The sequence below is a fragment of the Solanum verrucosum genome, unplaced genomic scaffold, assembly GCF_900185275.1.
Source record: "Solanum verrucosum unplaced genomic scaffold, falcon-dt-bn FXZP01000101.1, whole genome shotgun sequence".
NCBI lineage: Eukaryota > Viridiplantae > Streptophyta > Magnoliopsida > Solanales > Solanaceae > Solanum > Solanum verrucosum.
In genome coordinates this window covers 513,459-539,132 of record NW_026020111.1, presented here as the reverse complement: position 1 = coordinate 539,132, position 25,674 = coordinate 513,459, and the positions used below count along the sequence as shown (strand labels likewise).

The following is a 25,674-nucleotide window of genomic DNA, read 5'->3' as shown; positions in this document are numbered from 1 at the left end:
TAATTAACGAATTACTAAACGGGAAATTTGATAATGCCAAACTAAATACCGAAAGCCCACCCCTACTTACGGCGAGCTCATACATAAAATACTAATAGAGCATTCGCTAATTACAAAAATATCCATCATTATTTCTTTTTTCTTATTTCCCCATTGCGGTTGGCGTGAATTCTCTCACAATTCAAACGTGCTCTTTCTCTCTCCTCTTCGCACCCCTCTCTTCACCTTATACTACTTCTTCTGCTGGATTTCTCTGTTTGGTTGCAGATTTTGAGAAGTTGCAAAAAATCTGGAACAAGGGAAGCAGAGTTCGCTGGAGGCGGTGAAGCTAGCGATACCGGATCTTCGACGAATTTTGGTCCGGCGAGCTCATTTTCTAGTTCAGGTGAAGTATCAATGTCGACAGAGAAGGATGTTGTAGATGAATATGGAGATGATAATGCTTGTGATGCTGTTACTGAACTGGATAGCAGAGAAATAGTTGGTGGTTCAGTTTCCAATGTCGTCAGTGACTCTTCAGGTTCTTTTTTTTTTTTTTGCAGTTTACCTACACACGGATTCGAACTGAATAAATTCGCCTTGTTCCAAAATGTTTCACAGGTTTATGAATTCTTATTAGTGATATCTTAAATGAACTATTTTTTTTTTTTGGTATAAGTAATATTATCTTTGTTTCAATTTGTTTGGCTTGACTAATATTTTATGTGAAATTCAACATAGAATTTTCAAATTTTCTTTTTGAAATAAAATTTATATATTTAAAAACTACGTAAAAATAATAAAATACTAATTAGTCACAATAATTTCTTTGACGGTTATTTAACTGAGGCAAACAAATTGATAAGGAGGAAGCAGTAAAATATAAACTTTAGTAGTGTCAGGTATAATATTTTTATACGTAAAATTATTAACTTTAGTCTAATTTAGTTGTGGAATTGTCAAATTTTATCTGTGATAAGCAAACAATGTTGAGCAAGTTGAAACAGTTTGAGTAATTGAGACTAAGTGTTGTCATCAATTTAAGTCAGCCGAAATGCAATAAAATATTGTAGTACAATCATTCTACTTCTGTGTGATGGATGAACAAACATGGATGATTGTTTTGTATGTGCTCGACAGGAAATGCAATTTATTTTACAGTGAATTCTGATGCTTTTGAAACAGGCCATCTTCTATGCTTACTGTAAGTGTGTAACTTTTTATGTTAGAGACTTCTGGCACGGAAGTTGCACGTTTCACTACACTGCCTCACAAAATATTTAGCTCAGACAAATCTGAATCACATTCAGGTCATCTTAAGTTGGAAAGATCAAAAACTGAGCCACCTACACACAATAGTCAATTTGCTCAAGAGGCAGCAAATATCTCTGATGACAGCGATTCTGAACAACAGAAGGTATAGTTCAAGTCTTCAAGATGAAATCATCATATCATGTCATGTTTCATATTTATAAACTTCTATTTTTGGCTTTGGCTTCTGGTAATCCTTTCTCTCAGCTCTCCATTACATTAACTAAAACTTGCTAATTCTACTCTCTCTTTTTTTTCCCCATTATCACTTTGTTGAAATTAGTTTCACTTTCTATCTCAATCACCAGATAACATTAAAAAGTAGCTGTTAAAGTAAAAAATAAAAAGTTAAAACTGAAATGACTTTTAAGTTAAAAAAATAAAAAGTAGGGGGAGACCTACTATTGGTTTTTGACTTATTTCAAGTCATTTAAAACTTATTTTAAGTCATTTTAAACTTGCCAAACACTTCCTAACTTATTTTAAGTTATTTTTTATATTTGCCAAACACTTTCAGAAGTAAAAAACTGGCTTAAAAAGTAGGTTTGACTAACTTTTAAACCAATCCAAACACCCTCTAACTATAACTTAAATGCTTTTCATTTTCAGTGAAAAGCATTCTTCATTATCATCTCCAATTAATGTCTAGGGATGTCAAATAGGAATGTTTGGCCGCATTTGGACTTGTCAAACAAGTTTAATCAATAAATGGCCGTGACCTAACCCCGTCAGATTCGATCAATTTGGGCTAAACAGTGTTTCATAGTCTAACAATGCGCAAGTCGAAACCATTTCTTCATTTATTATACCATGTTTAATTAACAACCCAAAAGATTGTTTCTTTTCTTATAGAAAGAAAAAGTATGTGAAATTGGAGAGGAGAAATTTATAGCAAACTAAACAAAAAGAAAAAGTACATATCTTGGGACTTGGTTGGACAGGTAGGCACAGGCTATTAGATAGGTCAATTTGCACATACGCTTGTTGACCCACCAATGGATATATTCTTAACGCAACCCGTCCAAACTTGGGCGAGTTGGGCAGAGTACCTGCTTGGGATTAATTTGGCACCCTTAGGAACATCATACTATTTTGTCTTGTCATTGTTGGTGTTTCATACTATTGAATTTTATATCACTCAAGGATGGATAAATTATTCAACTAATTTACATAACATTGATGCTTGTTTTGCACTTAACATACTGCAGCTCAAGTTGTTGAAGAGGATCGCAACTGTCAGAGACAATGGAACTGTAGAATTTGAGATTCCGGGTGATGAAGAATCCAGGGTCCTTGGAGTTGAATCTCAAAGTGTCTGTAATGAAGTTGAAGATGTGCCTCTTGATGAACTAGAACTTCACTATATTCCTCCAATACAGATTGTAATGCTTATTGTTGGAACACGTGGTGATGTGCAACCTTTTATTGCAATTGGCAAACGTTTGCAGGTACCTGGCATCATTTTGCAATCTCAGTTTCTATATCTGCAAGCTGTTTCCACATTGTACATGCATTATACATATGTATTTTAAAATGTTAAATCGGTGAAAAACACTTGCAACTCTTTGAGCAGAGTGTATTTTTCACTGTGGCTTGATTTCTGAATCGGAAACCTATAGTGACATTCTTTCCTTTCAAATTTCCAGTGTCCTTTTTTTGTTGTGGGTTACTGTCCTAGTCATTCCAGTTTTAACATTTCAAATTTGTTATGCCTCCAATCCATTTGGTGATTAAAACTTGGACTTGCTCAAAGCTCGAGAAAACCAGCAAACAAGATTGCATCATGAACCTGATGATCTAGTTTGTGGTTTTACCTTCCCTCTTCCTTGTTTCTTTTATTCATACTTGAGAAATCGTAATGTATTTATAAGACAGACCCATTTTTCTTACTTGTTGCATTGATTATGTCTTAAATTATGCTTTTCTTGCCATGAAATGTTCTGCTGAAATAAGGAGTTAGAATTGAAAAAATATTGTCTTTTTGCTGATGGAACATTTGCGCTGGTAGCCATAGTTTTTATAACTCTAAAATTTTTGACTGATGCTTTTGTGATGGAGTTACATAGCTATACTTTTTTACGATGTCACGAGAGATACCCTTGATACCTGTAAATGCTAGTTGTCCTCCCAGGTGTATTAGCGTATCTCCAACCCTATTCTCTATTTTACTCTCCAAATATAAATTTCTCTATTTTCTCAAACAACCAACTCCAACCCAATTCTCTATTTTACTCTCCAAAAAAGAATCTTCTTCTCTCTCCTCAATATTATATTATTACTTCTATTTCATTCTTATTTTCTTATGTCATAATATAAATCCATTCTTTTCTTTTTCCAAATAATCACTTTATTTAATTTTCATGTGATATAAAATTTTATTTTTTCAAATTCTTTATTCGATATAAAATTATATTTAATTCTAAATTTCTAAATAACATAATACAAATTAATGGATGATTCAAATAAATCTGAAATCATTTATGAAAATTACATAAACTTACATAGATACTCAACTTTTAAGATTATTACATTGTTCCTGTAAATGCTCTATTAATGCAATACGGAGTTTATGATGAACATTTTTGTCCTTCATTTTTTTATGTCTAAATAAAAATTGTTCAAATCGGAGATTTTCATCTACCACCATTTATATCGTTGCAGCTTGAGCCTCTACGATGATGCATTAAGATTACGTTCATCCTCGATTATCATGTTGTGCAGTATAATACATGTAGTCATTATATCATGTAACACTTCCTTTCTCCAAAAATGTGGCGGTCCTGCAATAATTGCAAAATGTGATTGCAAAACTCCGAATGCATGTTCAACATCTTTTCGGCACAATTCTTGTTTCATTGCAAAATATTTCTTCTTTTGAGAACGTGGATCACAAATAGTTTGAACAATTGCAGACCATTTAATTTTGTGCATTCTTTATAGTGAAAATTAATAATAAATCAAAATATATTAAAGTGAAAAAAAAAAGAAAAAGAAATATTATCAATTCGGGATGAAAGTAGTATATGTTAAATAATATATTTTTTAAAATATTATATTACATTTAAAAAGAATTACCAATATTAAATATTTAATTAATGACATTATATGTAAAATAATATGTTAATTACAAAATATTAGAAATAATAATAAAATAATAAAAAAATGAAATAAAGAGTGTGAATAGTAGTTCTCTCACTTCTCTAAAAATGAAGGATAGAGACTATAATAAAGAAGGGTTGGAGTGCCTATTCTCTATTTTACTCTCCCTAATATAGAGAATAGAGAGTAAAATAGAAGTGGGTTAGAGATGGTTGATAGTTATTTTGTATTTCTGTTGAGAACCCTTCTCTTTGATAGATCTTCAGTTAATGGTGGTCCACCTTGAATTAATGGTGTTCCACCATTTAGTGGTCAATGGATTAGAAGAGCTGTTGTTTCCTTTGCCATGAAGACCCTTTGCTTCTTATAAGATGCTAATCTTGTCTAAGAAGCTGGATTCTATGATGACTTATCTCTTGTTTTGATTTTGTCTCTGATTGTTTATTGTCATAGCTAATAAAGTATGGTTTGGTCTATGCTAGCTTGTTGACAGAATTGCTGTTGCAGGAGTATGGCCATCGAGTGAGGCTGGCAACCCATGCAAATTTCAAAGAGTTTGTCTTAACCGCTGGGTTGGAGTTCTATCCTCTCGGGGGTGATCCAATAGTTTTGGCTGGATGTATGTTCCTAAGTTTCTGTTTGTTCTGAAACTGAATTAACAATCTCATGTGGGTCTAGTGTCTTGCTTGTACTTTATCTGATACTCTACATTTCTAGATGTGTGCTTACCTTTTTTGGATCTTCGCAAAACATTGTGTTATTAATCATCATTATTTTTGTAACTCTGTTCAACCTAAAACAAGTGAGGTATAACAAACTTGTGATTGGTTCACATGGTTGTGACAAACCTTGATATTGAATTTTCATAACGGAAAATTCATTATGTATATCCATTGACTGGTTAATGTTGAAGGACTACATCTGAATTGCTTGGAAGTGCGTCCGCTTCTTGTTGCCCATAACTAGTAAGTAGTAATAAGGTAAACTAGCTTGATTCATTTTGTATTTTCAAGGATCAAATGTTAAACCTGCTGCAAAGGGCTTCAAAATATCCCATCTGAAACCAAAACAGGATAAATAAAACGAAAGGGAAGAAATAATCAATCTGAAAGAACAAGTCCATCCTTAGTTATTTCTTATACTCTCTAGAAAGTCATTTCCTCTATTGGATAATGACTTTTTCCTTGTAGAACTGAAGATTAAAGGACTTCATTTACTTGAACTTAGATTACTTTGCCAGTAAAAATCTTGTTTTGTGAGTCTTTTTTGGTGCATAAATTGAGGTTTAGTATTATATAAGGGTATTAGACTTGGTTCCTAAACATCTTGCACATCATCTGCAAGTGCTTTGTCTCTGGGTTTGTAGGTACACCAGAATATGTGGTCTGTCTCTAAGCTGTTGTAGAGAATGTCCTTAGATGCTTGAATTTGACTAATTGCTGATTGCTTCAAATTTCATCAATTTCAATGGGAGCCTTCATTCATAATTGTCATTAAGTGCAAAGTTCTTATCAGAATTGACTCAACATTCTTTCTCTTGATTTGTAGATATGGTTAAAAACAAGGGCTTCTTACCTTCTGCACCCTCAGAAATTCCTGTTCAGAGAAACCAATTGAAGGATATTATAAGTTCTCTACTCCCAGCTTGCGAAGAACCTGATATGGATACTGGGGTACCCTTTAAACCAGATGCGATTATTGCTAATCCCCCAGCATATGGTAAGATGTGTAAATTGTGCATTTCTATACCATTTTGCTTGCTCATTTCCTTGTTAATAATCCCCGACCATATAGGTAATCTTACCTGTTTCTTACCTGTTTGCTGACTCTTTTATCAAGTGTTTGCATGAAGGTCTTTAGAAAACCTGAGTCTTTTATAGTAAAAAAAAAGAAGATGAAATGACAGATTTTTTCTCCTGAAAATCTACTTACCGGTGTAAGGAGAGGACAGTTGAAGATTTCTCAGATGTTTTAGACTTCTTAGATTCATTGAGATGATTGTAGTTATATTGATATATGGTGTTCTTTGTAATTTTGTGATTTTTTATTTTGCAGTACCATCTTGGTGCTTGCATTGATAAAATTTGTTTACCTTATAATAAAAAACAAAAATTTACTCCAGTACTTCGCAGATTATGCCAACATATTTAGCTACATAGTCTCAGAACACACTGTGCCCCTCTCAACTTTGGCAAGAGAAATGAAAGTAACTCAGAGAGAACCTAGTTATATTACCTGTTTGTCAAGCTTTTGGTCTGCCTTTTACTTTGCCAAGTTTCAGACAGTATTTTCTCACTTTTGTATACTGTAGTCAGAAGAGAGGAGATTGACTCCAACATCGTTCAGAAATCTTTTACTATAGCTTATTATCTCAAAGAATTGAGATAATTCTTGCACTATACTGTACATACTGAAACTGTTAGTAGTATGTGGGAGATTTTGGCCAGAGTTTTATGTTCCATTAGTGTTCATTTAGAGCATACTTTGATACATAGTATAAGTAACATACATTAACTGGAAATTGGTTTTGGGTATTGACTTTGATGACCCATGAAGTATAGTTAGATATGTGCAAATTCATTTAAACTTGAGAAAGTTTCTTTTATTCATGCATTAATAATATATTTGCTTTTCAGATGTGTAAAAGTAGCACTTTATTGTTTTCAAGGATGAGAAAAGCTGAAGAAGTTTGTGTCATTTTGTTTGAAGCATAGTTGTTGAATGGTCACTTTCACAATAGACCGACATGAATTTGAACCTGCGGATTGAAGGTCTTGGAAATGGATCTGGAGGGTAGTTGTGTTAGTTTTTGGCTAATACAGTCGGGTGTATCTAGTATAATGAACCCATAATGTTTATCTTAGACCTGGACTTTCAATGTAAAATACATTGACATTGTTGAAATTATTGAACACTATGAACCCATAACTCAAATAAGATGATGGGTTCAATAAATAAAACCCAATACTGAACCCATAGAATTATAATCCTGGATCCTCCTCGGAAGACAGTTGATTCTAGTTTGATAACTGACATTCGTTCTTGTGGGCATGAATTTATGAATAAAAAGAAAAACAGGTCCCACTTTTAACTAGGGTGTGCCAAATGGTTCTGTATGCTTGGCTTATTGTTCCCCAATAAAGACCATTTCATCTTCTCCTGGATGAGTCACCTCCAGTCAAATTTCTGTTAGTAGTGGCTTTTCAAGCTCACTTTGAACTTTGATGGAGGTTCTTCTCATAGCTTTTATGGTAATAAAATATTTTGGATGTACGTTCTTGTGGTGATAGTGGAAGAATAGTTTCTATTGCTAACCCAGAAATCTCTTTTTCAGGGCATACACATGTTGCGGAAGCACTGAAAATTCCAATTCATATTTTCTTTACAATGCCATGGACGTAAGTCTTGCTTGGGTAATGGAGAATTAGGAAGCTATTTAGTTATTTGTTATATTCATTTCATATTACATGTCCTATTGAAAAGTTAGATCTGGACCTTAAGTTATTCAGTAAGTAAACATTCTCTCTTTTTGTACCAGGCCAACTAGCGAATTTCCTCATCCATTGTCCCGCATTAAACAACCAGCTGGATATCGGGTGAGTTGGATTCTAATATCTGTACTTTGCATCTAGTGTTGCTTTTTCATTTGATACTGCCTTCCTCTCTTCCCTCTCCCACCCACCCAATGAAAAAGATAAGAAAGAAGGTTGGTTTCTGTTCACATTTGCTCTTTTATGAATTCTGCAGCTGTCGTATCAGATTGTTGACTCCTTGATTTGGCTAGGAATTCGAGATATGATTAATGATACCAGGAAAAGAAAACTGAAGCTAAGACCAGTTACATATTTAAGCAGTTCTCAAGTCTCTGTGCTGGATATCCCACATGGATATATTTGGAGTCCTCACCTTGTTTCTAAACCAAAAGGTAATTACTCTTCAGATGTCTATAATCAAGCACAGAAGTCCTTTATCTTCCCAGCAGCAAGTCTTATCAAAAGCATTCTTGTTTAAAGAAGTCACAACTGTTCTTTATATAGTTACATTTTTGCAGATTGGGGACCAAAGGTTGATGTGGTGGGATTTTGCTTCCTCGATCTTGCATCTGGTTATGAACCTCCAGAATCACTAGTAAATTGGCTGAAAGATGGTCAGAAACCCATTTACATTGGCTTTGGTAGTCTTGTAAGTTACAGGATCCTCAATATTTAACATATTTGCTTTCTTCTCATTTCTCTTCTCTTCCTTTTCCCCATCTTCACAATAAAGAGAAGGAAAATAGAGAGTTATAATTTTTTTTAGAGAAACCTAAAACGACCTTCCATGTCCCTGATAAATTTAGAAAAAAGAGGAATGGTGGCTCCTTGTTTCTTGTACTTTGTGATTAGTTGTTATTGTCAAATTTGAACTGTGAATCAAATTTTGTATTTGAGACTGTTGAAAATAGTTATATGTAGAAAATGTTAATTTTCTGTCAGATGTTGTATGCTAATAACATGTCATATCAGAAGTGATATAACACAATTGCAAATTCTCTAGGAAGGGATCTGTGTAAACATGTCAATATTCGTCGTCTTCAGACATAATTCAGATAATGCTAAAAATTGGTCAAACTATTGTGACACTATATTTCATATTTACTTAATGTTTTGATATCCCAAGATTCAAGCTTTAGATTTATTTATTATCCATCTCCAATTTTTCTTATTTCTACAATCTCAGCCTGTTCAAGAGCCAGAGAAAATGACCCAAATAATTGTTGAAGCATTGGAACGCACTGGACAAAGGGGGATCATTAACAAAGGCTGGGGTGGCCTTGGCAATTGTAAGTTCTGTTTATTATTCTAGTGTAAGAATAATCAATTTATTTAATTATTTATGTTTGTGTAGGTAACTCATGAAATTTTGGAGGTGGTACTCAGCTAATACTTGTTTTTTGTTGTATCCAGTGGCTGAGCCAAAGGATTTTGTGTACTTGCTTGATAATTGTCCCCATGATTGGCTATTCTTACAATGTTCTGCAGTGGTGAGCCTTTTGCAACTTTTACTCGTTTTTCTGTATCTTTTAGCTATTCGGTGAAGAAGCTCAAGGAAATATCAGAAGCCTAAGGCCATAGGACAAAACTTTGGTTTGAGGCGCAATTAAAAATGGAGGACTGACATGTGATTTTCAATATTGACTTAGGCTTAAGGCTGGTAATTGGACAGGACCAGATCAACACGACTGGTTTTACCGGAACCAGTCCTCGTTACCGGATTTATTTACCGGAACCGGTTTTACTGGAAATTACCAAAGGTTCCGCCCGGTCCCTTAGTTACCGGATAGGAACCGGTTTGGACCGGACCGGACCGGAACCGGTTCTTACCAGATCATTGTGTACCGATAATTTTTTTTTTTTTTTTTTTATTAACTTTAATTATTATATAATATTATATTATTAAAAAAACTTCAATTTAAAACTTTAAACTTTAAACTTTCAATTGAATTTAAGTTTAAACTTTAAAGTTTTAAATTGACTTTAAATTTTAAAGTTTATATTGAATTTAAAGTTTAAAATTGACTTTAAAGTTTAAAGTTTATATTGAGTTTAAACCTTAAAATTCAATTTTATATTAAAGTTTAAACTAATATTAAAATAGTTGAAAATTAAATTTCTAAAATGACTTGGATTAAATGTAAGAGACTATTTTAAAAGAAAATCAAGGCGAATAGCCGTATATTTATTCAAATAAATAAATTGTACAATACAAATATTAGAAAGAGACAAAGAGTACATAATCTAGGTATTGGATATTAATTATTGTACTAACAATTGAAACTTTTTTTAAAATCTTTTCGTAACTTTTGTATCATTTCAAAAGAAACATTTTTTGGAACTTGTATTTGTCGTTCTTCTTCCATTGCTTCCATGCCATCATCACTATTATCACCAAATATTTCATCTATTTCGTCTTCTATTTGGCTATTTAATTGTGGTAATCTGGTATTTCTTCTTTCCACATTGACCCAATCTCGAAACAACACCGATATTTCCAAACTATTCTTTGCTAATGAATAACGATGATCTCCAATCATAAATCTCGCCGCACTAAAGGCTTGCTCCGAAGTGACGATGATGCTTGAATTGATTTTCACATCTCGAACAACCCTAGCAAGGGTCGGAAATTGATTTTCACGATTCTTCCACCATACTAATATTTGAGCTTGAAGTTGTCCTTCTTCATTCCTAATCTTTTCCCGTGCCTGATTGAAATATAAATCAAAATCATTATTAGTAGAGGATTGAAGTTCAAGATAATCATCCATCCAATCATCCGTATCATCACTTCTAGGCCTACAAGATGGAGGTTCAACTATTGGAATATTTTTTTCCATAGCTTTATATGTATTATATAACTCTCTAGCTTTTGTATATATGCTACTTTTACAATCTTCAACACTAGGAGTTTCATAATCATTAATTTCTAAATTTGCATAAATCTTTTCAACCATTCTTTCAACACCTTTTAATTTGTAATTTGGGTTGAAAGTAGTAGCAGTTAAATAGATTTGAGGAATAGGGAAAAAATATTTTTTGAATTTTTCAATCATAAAAGCAAGTGAATCTTTAAATCGATCTTTTCCTCTATATTTTGCAAATTCAGATGAAATAGCACAAATATTTACTAAAACAGTAGAAATAGTTGGATAATATTGACCAGAAGCAGCATTTGTTGCTTTATAAAAAACACTTAAAAATTCAATAAGTTCTTTTGTGTTTTCCCAATCTTCATAGCCAATTTTTAAATTCGGGTCCGCATTATGAGCATTAAAAACTAATTGTACCGGCTCTTGATAAATATAAGAAACTTCAAGCATTTCAAATAAAGAATTTCATCTAGTGCATACTTCTTTTGGAACTTTTCTATATGCAAGTCTACATTCTTTACAACGATTTTTAAATTCTGTAATTCTAGCCTTTATTTTAGCTTTAAAAATTCAATTACAAGCAAGTCTAATTTTTTTACAAGAAATTCCAAATTGAGAAATACCATCTTTTACTATCAAATTATACACATGTGCGACACACTTAATATGAAAAGAATCATTATCAATTGGACAAAGTCTACATTTTAAATAATCAATTGTTTTTAAATTATTAGAAGCATTATCTAAAGTGACACTCATTATTTTATCACATATTCCATAAAATTGTAAAATAGAGCTTATTTTTCTTGCTATATAAGAACCGGTTTTAGTTTCTTCAACATATTTATACTGTAATATTCGTTTTTGCATGTTCTATTCATGGTTAATCCAATGGACAGTAATTGTAAAATAATCATTACCATTAGGACTACGTCCCATATCAGAAGTAATAGATAATCTACCATCATAATAAACAACGAAGAAAATGACAATATTCTTTTTGATATTTAAAAAGATCACTTTTAATTGTACTTCTTGGAATACCTTCATAATTTGGGTTATACAATTCTCGAATATAATGAACAAAACCAGGATGGGAAGGAAATGAAAAAGGCAAACCACAAACATCAACTATTTTAGTTAATTCTCTACGATCTTTTTCTTTACTATATGTGTGGTGTGTGCTTCGGCTAGCCGGGTTAGTCATATTTAATACACTTTGAACCTTATTAGAACCTCCAACTCCCATAGAATTTTCAGCTATGAGTATTCCATTTCTATTAGTCCTTTCTATATCATCTAGGCGAGCAAATTCTTTATTACATTTTCTCAAATGTGTTCTTAGTCGTCCCGTTCCCCCTTGTGTACCCGTAGTTACATGTTTCATGATCAATTTACATTTCGTGCAAGTAACAATAGTTTTTTTCCTCATTTTGTACCAAAAATTTCCATACTAAAAGATCTTTTAACACGTACAGCGGTCTTTGAAAAAGTAGGTAAAGAGGGGACTTCATCTTGTTCCGGTAATTCGGTAGCCGGACTAGTAGGGGTAGGGGTCTCATCATCTTCCTCATTTATTTCTACTTTCTCATCTAATTCTTCCTCAAAATTAGTAAAACATCTATTTAAAGTCTCATGATCTACTTCATTTTTGGAATTAAATTCAATAGGTCGTGAGTCTCGTGTAAAAGAAGTTTCATCAACATGAGTATAATCATTAGTATTAATTCTAAATCTAGGAGGTGGCAAATTTTTAGAATTAGAACTACTTCCTCCCCTATTATTTTTTCTTTCCGACATTGGTCTTTTACCACTATTTCTTTCCAAATTCATGTTCAAGTTTTAAAATAATTAATATTATGAAAAAAAGCAAGATAATATAACAAAAAAAAATAAAATAACTTAATTAATAAACAAATAAAAAATTAAAGTTGGAACGAATGTACCGAACGTCTACGTAAAAGTAGACGTATAACCAAAGCCGAAATTGAGAGATGTCAATTGAAGCTTCCAATATACTTCAAATAAATCTCCCAAATCCGAACTCCAAGTCAATATCACAAAATAATAATTATGAATTTATGAGAGATTGAAAATAGAGAGATTTTGTAAGATGTTAATGAAATAATTTGTGAATTTGTGATTTAAATAAAAGAATATGGGTATATTTATAGTGTTAAGGGGTTAGAGAGGGGTGGGGGGCAGTTTTGAGCCGTTTTGGGCCCGGGCCCAACGGCTAAATATATTAACGTTCAAAAAAAAAAAAAAAGACCGTTGAACCGGATCAACCGGGCAAGAACCGGACCGGAACCGGTTCTTACCGACTGGATAAAAACCGGGTTCCGTTTCGGTATCGGTTTCGGTACCCTTAAGACCGGTTCCTTACCGGTTCAACCGGTACCGGGCTTACCGGTACGGGAACCGGACCGGACCGGCCAAAATCCTGTCCGTTTGCCAGCCTTACTTAGGCTTATAAATTGGTATACATAGTTTTTATGTGGGATTATCAATAAAGACTTCGGTCTTATTTTTTGTTACTAATGGTATAATGTTACTATCTAGTTGATAAATATGGGTCACAAATTCTTGACTGTTAGAATTGCATGGCCTAGGCTTGAGACATAAGATGCTATGCATGACGATGTGTGCATGTCTCTGACCACTTTTTCGTTGTTTCTACAGCTTTGTAAGCACGTAGAGCTCTCTGATTATGTTGCATGCAGTGGCGAAACTAAATGGAGCCCTTATCACTCCCCTATTTTTAGTTCTTGACCAAATTGAACTATTTCACTTTAACCTTTCAAAGGTATTCATAGCCACGGGAAACGGTACCAAATCCCCTTTATCGATATATTATACCTTGTAAATAGGCTAAAAATGTATTTTGCTGGTTACATTAAGCTATTGAATCCCCTTGACATCGGGAAAAATTCTAGAGTAGTAGAGGGGGTTCAAGATTTGCTTAATTTCACAGTCGAATCCCAACGGTAACATTCTAGTTTCTTTTTGAATCCGCTTAAATAAATTCCTGGCTCCATCCCCAGTTGCATGTGTTTCCCGTCTTGGCCTCCCTTTGTTTTTATAGATGCGTAAATGTGTGCCAGTTTGGTGGGTTTGTAGACTTCTTAACATAATCCCAGACTGGGTTGTAATAGCCATCAGCTGCAAAATATGGGTTCAGATCCAGGACCAAAGTGGCATAAACCTGCAACGTTAATGTAACAACAATGGTTTGGATTAAAATGTTTATTAAGCCTAGCGGTTGGTTGCCTTTGACTGTGTAATTTTTTTTTTTTCAAAAGACTTGATTGTGCTAACATGGGAAATTAGATAAACTGCTTTCTCTCGCAAAATATGATAAAATATTTCCCTCGTCAAGATTTGAGATTGAAGTGCTACTTCCTTTCTAGTGTCTTTCTGATAGGTTACTTTCTATATGAGTTGAGTCAACAAATTTATGCTGCTGTGAGTTGCACGCGGTTGGGTAGGGCCGTAGGGGAATTGGTGGTTTGAAAATTTTTGTGCCACTGACAAATACATTGCAAGAGTGGGAGTTGGGCAGAGAAGGGGAGGGGTGTTGGTGCTCTATATTGCTTCATAAAGGCCGCTGTCTCTAGTTCTCAGTCAATTGAAAGCTTTAACAAACTCCCTTTTATGTGATTTGTATTTGAAGTATCATCCAGCTTAGCATGTGTATGATAAGTGACATTACCAGTTTTCTCTTTCTTTCCAGGTGCACCATGGGGGTGCTGGAACAACGGCTGCTGGTCTTAAAGCTGCGGTGATGATTTCAGCAACCTCTGTTTTACTCTTGTTTCCTTTTGTGTTTATTTGGGCTAATTGGATTTTATCATATTTTGGGATTACAGTGTCCAACAACTATTGTACCCTTCTTTGGTGACCAGCCATTTTGGGGGGAAAGGGTGCACGCTAGAGGTGTAGGCCCTCCACCTATACCTATCGATGAATTTTCCCTTCCTAAGCTGGTTGAGGCAATTGAATTCATGCTTGATCCTAAGGTACTTTGCTATGGATTTTTATCCCATGTACCTGAATTTCTTGCAGAAATTATGTAAAAGCAAAAGTTTTTAAATCATGAATTAGCATACATACTGGAGTTTAATTTGCCAAAGTTATGTTCAATGGGTCTTTTGAATCTTAGTGTCATATTGCATCATCCTTTATCTAACTAGAAACTTGAGACAAATTGTGAATTATCAATTCAAGATGGAGTTATTTACCAAGTTGTTCCTTTTATTTTTAAAGGGAAACCAAAAAACTCAAGGCATGGTTGTATGAGACCAAAGCTTAGTTGTTGTTAAAATTTTACAATATGAACACGTGAGGGAATTCACAGGTAAAGGAGCGCGCAGTTGAGCTGGCTAAGGCGATGGAGAATGAAGATGGGGTCACTGGAGCAGTAAAAGCCTTCTTTAAGCATCTTCCCCGCAATAATGAGCCTGATCTTGATGAAACACCTGCACGACGAAGTTTATTTTCTTTAAGAAGATGCTTAGGTTTTTGCTAGATCTCAAAGTGGATAAAGATGCGTGCAATTGTCTGTTTGTCACTATAAACTATCTGTACCTTGTTCCTGCAATAATGTAATATTTTTATACACAACCAATGGTGCTATCTCCTAGCAGGCTAGCAATAGATCATTACATTGCTACCCTAAATAGTTGGATACCATGAGTCAAATAAAAGTTCTAAGTTGTCCTAGTTTTGTTTCAAGAACTATTAGTGTTTGCACTTCAAAAGAGTGTTTTTACCACAATAAAAGTGTAGTCTAATTTATTTTTTCTTCCTCCTCATTGGTTGTTCCATTTGCAAGATTTTCTGGGAGTTGAGGGGCTATGTATTGGCTCAAATCTGCTACATATTAGAGGTTAGTATTCTGAATTTGCTCAGGTTGTAAAAAATTATTTATTGCAGCATCCATTCGAGAAAGTATACAGGTAACGATGAGAACAAGAAGGAGGTTCCGTAACTATCCTGTATTTGATATTCCCAAAGCTCTGTGCACTTTTCAGTTGTTGGCTTGTTGCAGCATTTAATAGTGAGTTGCACTTGTTCATTGGCTTTCTACAACTTGACCTTCGCTGGTGCACTGTTTGATGCTTAAAGAAACAAAACACTGATAGTCACACATGCAAAAGTAGTAGAAAGATAAATCCTAAAGTCAGAAATTCTAACAAAAAAGATATTTTTCTTTATTATTAGTATGGGGGAGGTGGAGTAGTGTGGATGCACTTGCATTAACTATATGTGCTGCTGCCACATGAGTGGTGAATAGTTTTGTCTTGAAAAACCTGTTGAGAGTTGCCACGTCCGTGAACATATGGACCACTGTTGTTATTGTTTTTGTATGTGATGACATACGTGAAGTCCCAAGACATGCAACCAATAGATGGGGAAGAAGGGACAAGTTGCATAACAATTGGCGGTGGATGTCAGATAGGAGAAAGACAAGTTGCTCTTTTTCTCCCATAACTATTTATTGAATAAAGCAGTTTTAGGGCAGTGTAGAAGGCCATTTTGTAGAAAGATGAAGACAACTAAAATTCTGACCCAATCCCCTCTAGTGTGCATATAGCTTTTGTCAACTGGGAAACCATTGGTAAACACTAGCAGCATCTAGCTTTTGGGCATTACTAGTTCTTAAATGAGCCATAAAATTCAAAATAATTACAAGTTCATATCTAAATTCAAAGTAATTTCTGAAATACTCATAAATAATTACAGCCCCCATTTATTAAGATTGAAAATTTGGCTCAACTGATAGTATTGATATCATTTATAAGACTCATAAATTTTGCTGATATTAAATCATATCATATACTATATTGATATAATTAAGGTTTCTTGTTCAGAAATTACTCATTAGTCAATGACACTAGAAGAATATGTATATTGTTGTGGTATCATTAAGGTTTCTTGTTAAAAAATTATTCATTAGTCAATGATACTATAAGAGTATATATATACTCTTATAGTTTCATTAACTAATGAATAATTTCTGAACAAGAAACCTTAATGATACCAATACAGTATATATATACTGATTTAGTATTAATTAATCGAAATTAGTTGGAGGTATATATTGTAATTATTTAGTGGGATATGAATGTAAAGGGTATATGTTTGTAATTATTTTACTTTTATATGGTATTTGCTTAGTTTCCCCTTAAGTAATTACTTTTCGTCCCGGATCTAGGCTAGACCAGTAAATTTCATTGAATTTACTCTTAACTTGGACTATATAGATAGCTCGAATTTATATATATATATATATATATATATATATATATATATATATATATATATATATATATATATATATATATAAATTGTTTTCAAAAGACCCTCGAATCAAACAAATTAAAATAATTATTAAAAGAAAAATATGAAAGCTAATAGCAAAGTAATGCCAAACATATATGCAAGAAACTATAATAATAACAAGAAGGTGCAGGCGCAGTAAACCACAAATGATAATAAAAAGCTTAACACTAAAAGCTACATAAATTAGTAGTCTAGAAGGATCAAAACACACGATCTCAAGAAATTTTTGTAACCTCTTAACCACTAAGACTAAATCTTCAACTTCTATCAAAAGAAGTCAATACTTGCATATATAGTTATTTATTTAAAAAAAAATTGATCTCTATATACAATGTAATTTTTCATCGAAGGGGTATCGCTCAACACTCTTAGGTGTGGGCTTCGCCCCTGCACCTAGCAAAGACATGAATAGGCTAGTAATAAAAACAACTCTCTACTATCATTCTACTCTTATCTGCGATCTCCATTAAACTCCTATCTAAGATCATAACTTGGTAAGTTGAAGATGCACCATATTCACCTAATAACCTCTCCCAAATACATATATAAAGAACAGAATTCACTATAATTCTGAATTATGAGGACAAAAGTATACTATTTTATTGAAAACTTAAGAGGCTTTTAAGTGTCTTCTCTTCTTTTTTAGTTGAGAAAAAAAGACAAAAAAAGAAAAGAAGGTGAAGTTGGAAAAGCAAGTGCTTAAAAAAGTGTCAGAAGCAGATACAATTTAGCCAATCCATACACAAGTGTTTTTCTGTTCTGAATTCTGAGTTCTTCTGATCTAAACCAATCTCTTCCATTGCCTCAGCATGCAGGAAGGATGATGATACACTTAGCTTTCTCCCCACTTATCCTCTCTTTTACTACTACTCAATTCCTCTTTCTTATCTCTTCTCTGTGCAGTTTCCCCAAGCCCATACACCCCTTCTTGTGCCACACCCCATTTGCACACTTTTTAATACTATACTTCATTATTTCTGTCTTCACATTTCCCAACCTCACTTTCTCAACTTAAAACTGTATCTCTTTCTTTCCTCATTTTTTTCATAACTCACAACTTCAAAAGTCCATATTCTTGTTTCTTTCTGTTCCCTCTTTATTTGTTCCTCCTACCTCTCTGCTCTCCAAACCAAACTCTTCTTCAGTTTTCTCAGGTTTGTCACTAGTACACTATAATTTCAATTTTTTGCCATGTTAGTATGTTTACATTACCTATAGTGAGGGAAAATTACACTATCAAATAGGATAACTTTTTTTTGTATGTACAAACTTTTGAATAGGAGTGCAACATTCTTACATTTTTTCAATCCTCTTAAATTCTTGGCTCCACCACTATTTTTTTGTCCTACAGGAACCTTTTAGTCCTTTAAGATATCAAAATACTTTAAAGGGGTTGTTGTTTGGTAGATGGTTTGAAAATGAGTTAATGCAGGTATTAAATTTTGCATAAGTAATACCATGTTTGGTAGTCAGTTAGAAGATAAGTTATTCATGTATAAAATTAATACGGTATTTGGTTTGCAATTTGGAAATTTACATAACTACTACATGTATAACTTACGAGAAAATATATGTATTATCTTATGCATGATAAAAGAAGGAATAACTAATACATGAATAAGTGAACCTTGTATAACTAATCTTTGCATAGAATGATACATAAATTCTCTCCTAACTAATTCATATACTAATACTTACATAACTCTAACCTGCAACTATCAAGACGACTCCTAAGTAGTTGAATGTAGCTGAGTTCAAGCCATTTGGAATTAATGTTGTTTTTCTTCCTTTTTCAGGAATGGAGAGTGAGAAAGTAAGCCATGTCCAATCAAATAACCATTCATCAGAAGACAACAACAACACAAGGTCATTTCCTTGTTTATATTGTTCAAGAAAGTTTCACAGTTCACAAGCATTGGGTGGTCATCAAAATGCTCACAAGAAAGAAAGGACAGCAGCTAGAAAGAACAAGAGATCAATTATGTCATCTCATCATCATCATCATGACTATGCTACTAACTTCTCTTCACTACTACCACAAGGCACACCTCTTGTTTTTGCACCTAATCATCATCCCATTGGCCTTATAAATCATCCTTCTCTTTACATTACTGCTCATGCAGCCAACTTTTGCCACTTACCACCTAGCCAACAACAGTTTTCTAGCAGATCATTTGGATCAAATGGAGCACCAAGATTTGAAAATAATAATAATAATAATAATAACGCGACGATCCTCTATCGAAATCAATTTGGGAACTATATGAATAATACTAATAGTAACCCTTATGTGTGCAACGATGACTTTGAAGAATGTCAAGAGAACGTACCAACTTTTGTTAAGGACGATAGAGATCAGAAGCTTGATTTGTCACTTCATTTATAATTTCCCTTTTTTTTTGTATGGGATTTTTGGATTTTATTTAGAATGCCCATCACTTTTTTTTTTTAATATCTTTTTTGTTCCTCAATGATTGTTATAATTCATAGCTATTCTGAATGACTAATTCCTCTAATGATGCTTAAGGTTATTTTTATACCTAATTGAAATATACATTTTAGTTTTGTTTAGAGATTGTTTGATTGAAATTGAAAAAAAAAATACTAGTTGAAGTTGAAGAAAAAGATTATACGGAAGTTAGCGAAAAGCCTGTTCCTTTTTCTTATTTTTTTCGGGCAACTGAGAGTTGACCTTATGGTCAGATCTTTTTAGATTTATGGGCCGCTCTGTTGGGCAATTTGCATGAGTGATGTGTCTAGCTCTTTTAGGAAATATCTTGGTTTGAGTTGTTGGAATGAAATAACTTTTTGATGGAATATGTTATACTCCATCGGTCCTTATACTTATTCATTTTTGAATTGACACACTTATTAAGAAAATAATGATTGACGTAGTGAGTTTACTGTTTTATCCATATTAATTGTGAAGTGGATAAATTAAAAAACTTAAGAGTTTTAAGAAGTTCTACATTTTTCAAAGTAATTAATTGAGGTTATAATAGGTAAAAGAATTTATCTTTTCTTGATTTGTCAAAATGAACAAGTAATTAGGGACAACTAAAAAAGGAAAAGTAGACAAGTAATTAGGGACAAAGGAAGTATATATAATACTCCATTTGTCCAACAATAGTTGTCCACTATTAATTTGGCACATCCCTTAAGAAACTATAAATAGAAGGAAATTTTTACTATATCACCATTTGAATATACTCCCTCCGTCCCATATTATGTGTCGCCCCTTTCTAAAAATAGTTAGACCACAATATATGTCATTTTATAAAATTTATGCATAAATTACCATTTTTTGCCCATTATACCCTTGATAGATTAATTAATTAATCTTGAAAATGTATTTACTTTGCTCACTTTAATTTTTTTTTGGGGGGGAGGGGAGTAGGGGGTTGGTGGGGGGGGGGGGTCAGGGTGAGGGTGGGGTAATAAAATAACTCTAAAAAAATTGAAGTTGAAAAATATTGTTTAAACATAAGCTTTAAATTGATTTTTTCAACAAAAAAATTGCAATATGAAGTTGGAGGAAAGTTTTGGAAAATGTTTTCCTTAATTTTTGAAGGGAAGTCATTTTTCTTAAATTTGAGAAAAAATGAGTTGATTTGGAAAACATTTTCCAAAATATTTTACCCAATCAAACATGAGAAAATTGGAAAAACATTTTCTGGAAAATGTTTTCCTTCATACCAAACACACCCTAAGTGTAAAATTATCCATTGATTTATAAAGTGGACATATCCTAAAATAGTATAGTGGACAATTATTTTTGGACGGAGGGAGTATATATATAATAAACTATAAAATATTACTCCATCTGTTTAAAAAATGATGACCTACTTTTCTTTTTAGTTTGTTTTAAACAAACGACTTCTTTCTTTTTTTGACAATACTTGAATTTCAAATTTTCACGTGACATGTTTAAAATCAGAAAATTAATAGATATTTTGGGACATTTGACATAACTTTAATTTAGGACGACAAAATTGAAAAGTCTTATTTATTTTCTTAAAATATATGGTTTTTTTTATATACTGAAAAGGTCAAATGTCATATTTTATTAAAACAAAAACATAACATGATCAAAAGCCCAAAAAGAAACTAAAAGGACACCCAACCCAAGTACCATTAAAATATATGTCAAAAAAAAAAAGTACCATTAAAATAAAAAAAAATAAAAGACAAAAAAAAAGTCCAAACATTCAAATAGGAAACTCCAAAGTCTCTTCAGCTACTCTTCAACAGTGATGCATCGGAGAAGCAAGGACGATGGTCGGCGGCGAAAATAATTGGATCGACAAACTCAAAGACTTGAACCTGTCAGTATTCTAGTTTAGAAACCCCTTTCTTTCAAGCTCGATTAAATTGAAGGAGTATCATATAAATCAAATAAAATCATCCACCTAAAGAGCCCTTAATATCGTAGCTACCTTATAGGAGGGTGTTAGAAAAAAAAATAGCCCAACAACTAATTACAAATTTTCTCTATGAAGCCAATATATTTACTAGCCTGTTTAGCTTCTCAAAATATTTGTGCTCTCTAACTATATATGTTTTTAAGAACTTGTTTGGTATTACTCTTAAAAATTACCCACTATCTCAAATTATGTGACACTTTTTGTTTTTCGAGAGTCAAACAATTTAAGTTTGACCGAAAATTTGCGCATTGGATCTTCATTTTTTTTGAAATGAAATTTATATATTTATAAACTACGTATAAAATACTATAAGTCACAACAATTGATAATTCAAAATGTTTAAAAGATCTATGAAAAACTTAGGTCAAAGATACACTTGCTTGAATCTCAAAATCCGAAAAGTGCCACATAAAATGGAACGGAGGGAGTACTTATTTTCAGAAGCATTTTTAAAAATAGTTTTTCAGAATAGTTCTTTTGAAAAAAAAAACCAACAACTTGTGTTTGACTAATTCAATGTTTTTTATAAGCGAATTGTGTTTGACTAATCTTTTAAAAAAAGTGTTTTTGAGAGTCAAATTACAATTAAGAGCTAGTATTAATGTACTTTAAATATTAAGATTATTTTATAGAGAAAAACTAGTTTAAACATCAATAACACAAAAATAAATAAATTTTTTATTTTTATTAAATTAAAATGTTCATATTCAAATTTTTAATCAATATTATACATTTTTTGAAGGGTTGAAATGTTTAATTTTTTTTTTCTTATCTTACAAAAATACTGTTGTTACCTTCTTCTTATTTTCTAAATCTGCAAAATAATAAATAAATGTAAAATAAAATATAAAATTTATTATATAAAAATAAAAAATAAAGTTATTAAATGAAACTTAACCAAACATATGAGATATGTTAATTAATTAATAAGATAAATATATATATATATATATATATATATATATACATACACATATATACACACACATACGCTCCTGCAACGTTCATGGATCTTATGAACAGAGTATTTAAGTCGTATCTGGATAAGTTTGTTATCGTATTCATTGATGACATATTGATTTATTCGAGGAGTGAGGAAGACCATGCTAGCCATCTCAGAATAGTCCTACAAACTCTCAAATATCGAGAGTTATATGCCAAGTTCTCTAAGTGTGAATTCTGGCTTGAACTCGTGACGTTCATAGGCCTATTGATTTAGTAAAGTTATGTTTTCAAAAGGAATTGTATGAAAGTTCTCACGTATTGATTTTGGGTTTGAGATACAAGTAGAGTTTAGGAGCAATTTTTCAATTCTAAACTAATTTGGGGTCCTAATTTAACTTGAAAATTTGTCGGGGATACTAGGGAAGGCCTTGGGGCGGCGCGCCAGTAATGCGTCAGGCCTGGCCTTCAGCAGTTCAGGCCCTAGGGTGGCGCACCAGCAGTGTGCCCATGCCTGACTTCTGATGTTTAGGGCCTGGCGCCTTGCGCCAACAGTGCGCCCAAGCCTGACTTCTGAAGTTCAGGGCCTGGAGCCCTGCGCCAGCAGTATGCCAAGGATTGTTGGGCCGATTCTTTTCATTGTTTCATCCGGCGCATGTTCCTTTAAGTTGTGGCCACGTTTTCCTTCTTTATATTAGCTCCTATAAGCTCCATTTACCTTTAAAAATTTCTGCATATTCTAATCACATGTCTGAATGCACATTCAAAACTAAATTAAGTTTAATAGGAAAGTTCAAGAGCTTTTATAGAGTTATTATTGAGATCCCTTTTTAACCAATAATGATCTAAAATTAATTTTCCGGAAAAGCAAGGATAAGTTTTGAGAAAAGTTTCATACATGATTGAGAAAGAATATAAGAGAACAAAGTATTCCTAAAGGTAGCATTTTTACATTGAGAAAAGAGAAACTTTTATTTCTAAAAAGAGTTTATGAGTTTAGGATATTTCAGAGTAGTTACCTCTTTTAAGAGGTTATTTTGAGTAATTACCTCAAAATAGAGAAAGAGTATTTCTACTTGAGTATGAGTATATATATTTATTGGGAGTAATATTGAGTACCGATATGGGGATGAGTTCAGATAACTCACATTTCTCATAAACCATGTAACCAACATGGGTAAAGAATCGTACTTTTTAAATGACTCCTTATTGCTTTCGAGCATAGCTTTAGTGGATCCACTTAGTTGAGGTGTTCTATATCCCGGCAAGGTATAGAACAATTTTGACAGCGTGGGCAGGACGTTGTATCATCACATAGCTCATAGTGATGGTTGTCAGTTAGAGAAACTCTCATATTATAGTAAATAGTAATTTATTGTATTTTTCAATACATCCTTGATTTAGTATCTTTTATTTATGAAGCTTTAAACATTTCATCTCTTATTATTACTTTGTATTGAGTTGAGTTGAGGTGAGTATTCTTCCGGTCTTATCAGTTCAGTTATTTATTCGTTCAATTTTTTTTACATACTCGTACATTCAGTGTACTGATGTCATTCAATCTGAATCTTTCTATGGTGTAGATACAAGTGTTCAGGATCATCAACATGCACTCCGTTGAGATCATTTAGCCTCCAGTTAGTTTTTGGTGAATCTCTTTGCATTCTGGATGACTTATATGATATTTTTATACACTAAATTATCTTTTTTACAATATATATGCCTTATATTAGTATATATTGTGTTTAACATAGTTTGAAATCTGATGAATTCTTTTTAAAATAAAATATTTCTCAAAATTTACTCCATTATTGTTCTAGTGTTAGTCCAATATAGTGGATTGACGGTAAATGAAAGCAAATTCGTTAATTTCACTCTCATTTTTCACCTAGTACCCCTAAAATTTTAGATTGAAAAATAAAGAGCGATAGCATGAGTAAAAAAGAGAGAGATGTATTTCAAATATACATATTACACAATGTATACATCTCTTATACATTATATGAAAGAAATTTATTACTCCCTCTATTTTAATTTCATTGTTTTATTTTGAGTTAACACATAGTTTTTTAAAAACTAAATAAGATATGTGAAATGTACCATATATACCTAACACACCCTAAATTAATCAGAAGTCTAAGGGAAAATTAGCAAATTAGTCACAAACCCTAACATAATTAGTAAAAACATTTACATTTTAAAATAATTATTCAAAATGTCAATATTTTAGAAAATAATTTGTATCCAAATATTATTATTTTTCTTTCCTTTTATTTCTCAAAACAGTCCAACATTGGACCAATTTCTACACCACTAACCGGTGAAAAAGAAAAAAAATGTATTCACTACCCATTACCCTTCTTTCTAGGTTTTAACTCTAGTCAATTTTTTCCCCATCTTTCACATTTTCACCTATTTTCTCTTTCTTTACGTTTTTACCATTGTTCTCTCTCATTGTTCAAGAAAAACTAACTCTTCAATTTTCTCCCAAATTGTTCAAGAAATCTCTCAATTGATAAAGGTAACTTCGAAGTCACCAATTATTTAGTGAGATTTCTTTTGATTTTGTTTTCAAAATCACCAATTATTTTGTATTTCTAATTTTATGTATTACGAATTTTTATTAAGAACATTGTATTTGTTTTTTAGTTTGTAGTCATTCCAATAGGTATGCAAATGAATTTGTATTTCTTAAGAATAGATGTATCCTATTTTCACAATCAATTTGTATTTTTTTTTTTAGTATATTGTATCCTCCCTCAACAGATTATATTATTTTCACTATGTATGCTATTTTTTTTCTTCAGAATCTCGTATCCTTATTTCTTTCACAGTCAATTTATGTTTTTTTTTAGAATATTGCATCCTTAATAGATTGTATTATTTCCACCATGTATGCTATTTTTTCTTCTTCAGAATCTTGTATTCTTTCAAAAATCATATTCATATGTAATGATTAGATTATATTGGGATACAATCAGTAATATTTTTGTAATACAAATAAAAGAAAAATATATTTGACAGTCATATAATACAATTTTGTTCACTGAGATACAATTTTTAGTTTTCACTATGAAAGTAAAGTACCAATTTTAATTTGAATGGTAAAGTAATACCAATTTTAATTCGAATGGTAAAGTGAGCACATAAAATATAAAAATTATTGAT

General features: G+C 32.3%; 2 protein-coding genes across 4 annotated transcripts; both read left to right on the top strand.

The window, feature by feature from the left end:
• The first annotated feature begins 184 nt into the window (after positions 1-184).
• LOC125825515 (sterol 3-beta-glucosyltransferase UGT80A2-like) lies at positions 185-15,414 on the top strand. 3 transcript variants are annotated; one of them, XM_049504841.1, is made up of 15 exons: positions 453-520; positions 1,120-1,183; positions 1,290-1,396; positions 2,499-2,738; positions 4,897-5,008; positions 5,938-6,108; positions 7,724-7,787; positions 7,928-7,985; positions 8,137-8,314; positions 8,441-8,571; positions 9,109-9,211; positions 9,336-9,412; positions 14,529-14,576; positions 14,665-14,814; positions 15,153-15,414. In XM_049504841.1, exons 2-15 carry the CDS (start codon positions 1,150-1,152, stop codon positions 15,321-15,323), a joined length of 1,644 nt encoding a protein of 547 aa, XP_049360798.1. In that variant the 5' UTR covers positions 453-520; positions 1,120-1,149; the 3' UTR covers positions 15,324-15,414. The 3 variants fall into 3 exon arrangements, with proteins under 3 accessions (XP_049360797.1, XP_049360796.1, XP_049360798.1); XM_049504840.1 differs by lacking the exon at positions 1,120-1,183 and having other exon boundaries at positions 185-520; XM_049504839.1 differs by lacking the exon at positions 1,120-1,183 and having other exon boundaries at positions 268-520; positions 1,209-1,396.
• Positions 15,415-18,935: 3,521 nt separating this feature from the next.
• On the top strand, positions 18,936-19,526 carry LOC125825520 (protein LATE FLOWERING). Its single transcript, XM_049504846.1, has one exon. The coding sequence runs from the start codon at positions 18,939-18,941 to the stop codon at positions 19,524-19,526; it is 588 nt and encodes a 195-aa protein (XP_049360803.1). The 5' UTR covers positions 18,936-18,938.
• The last annotated feature ends 6,148 nt before the right edge of the window (positions 19,527-25,674 follow it).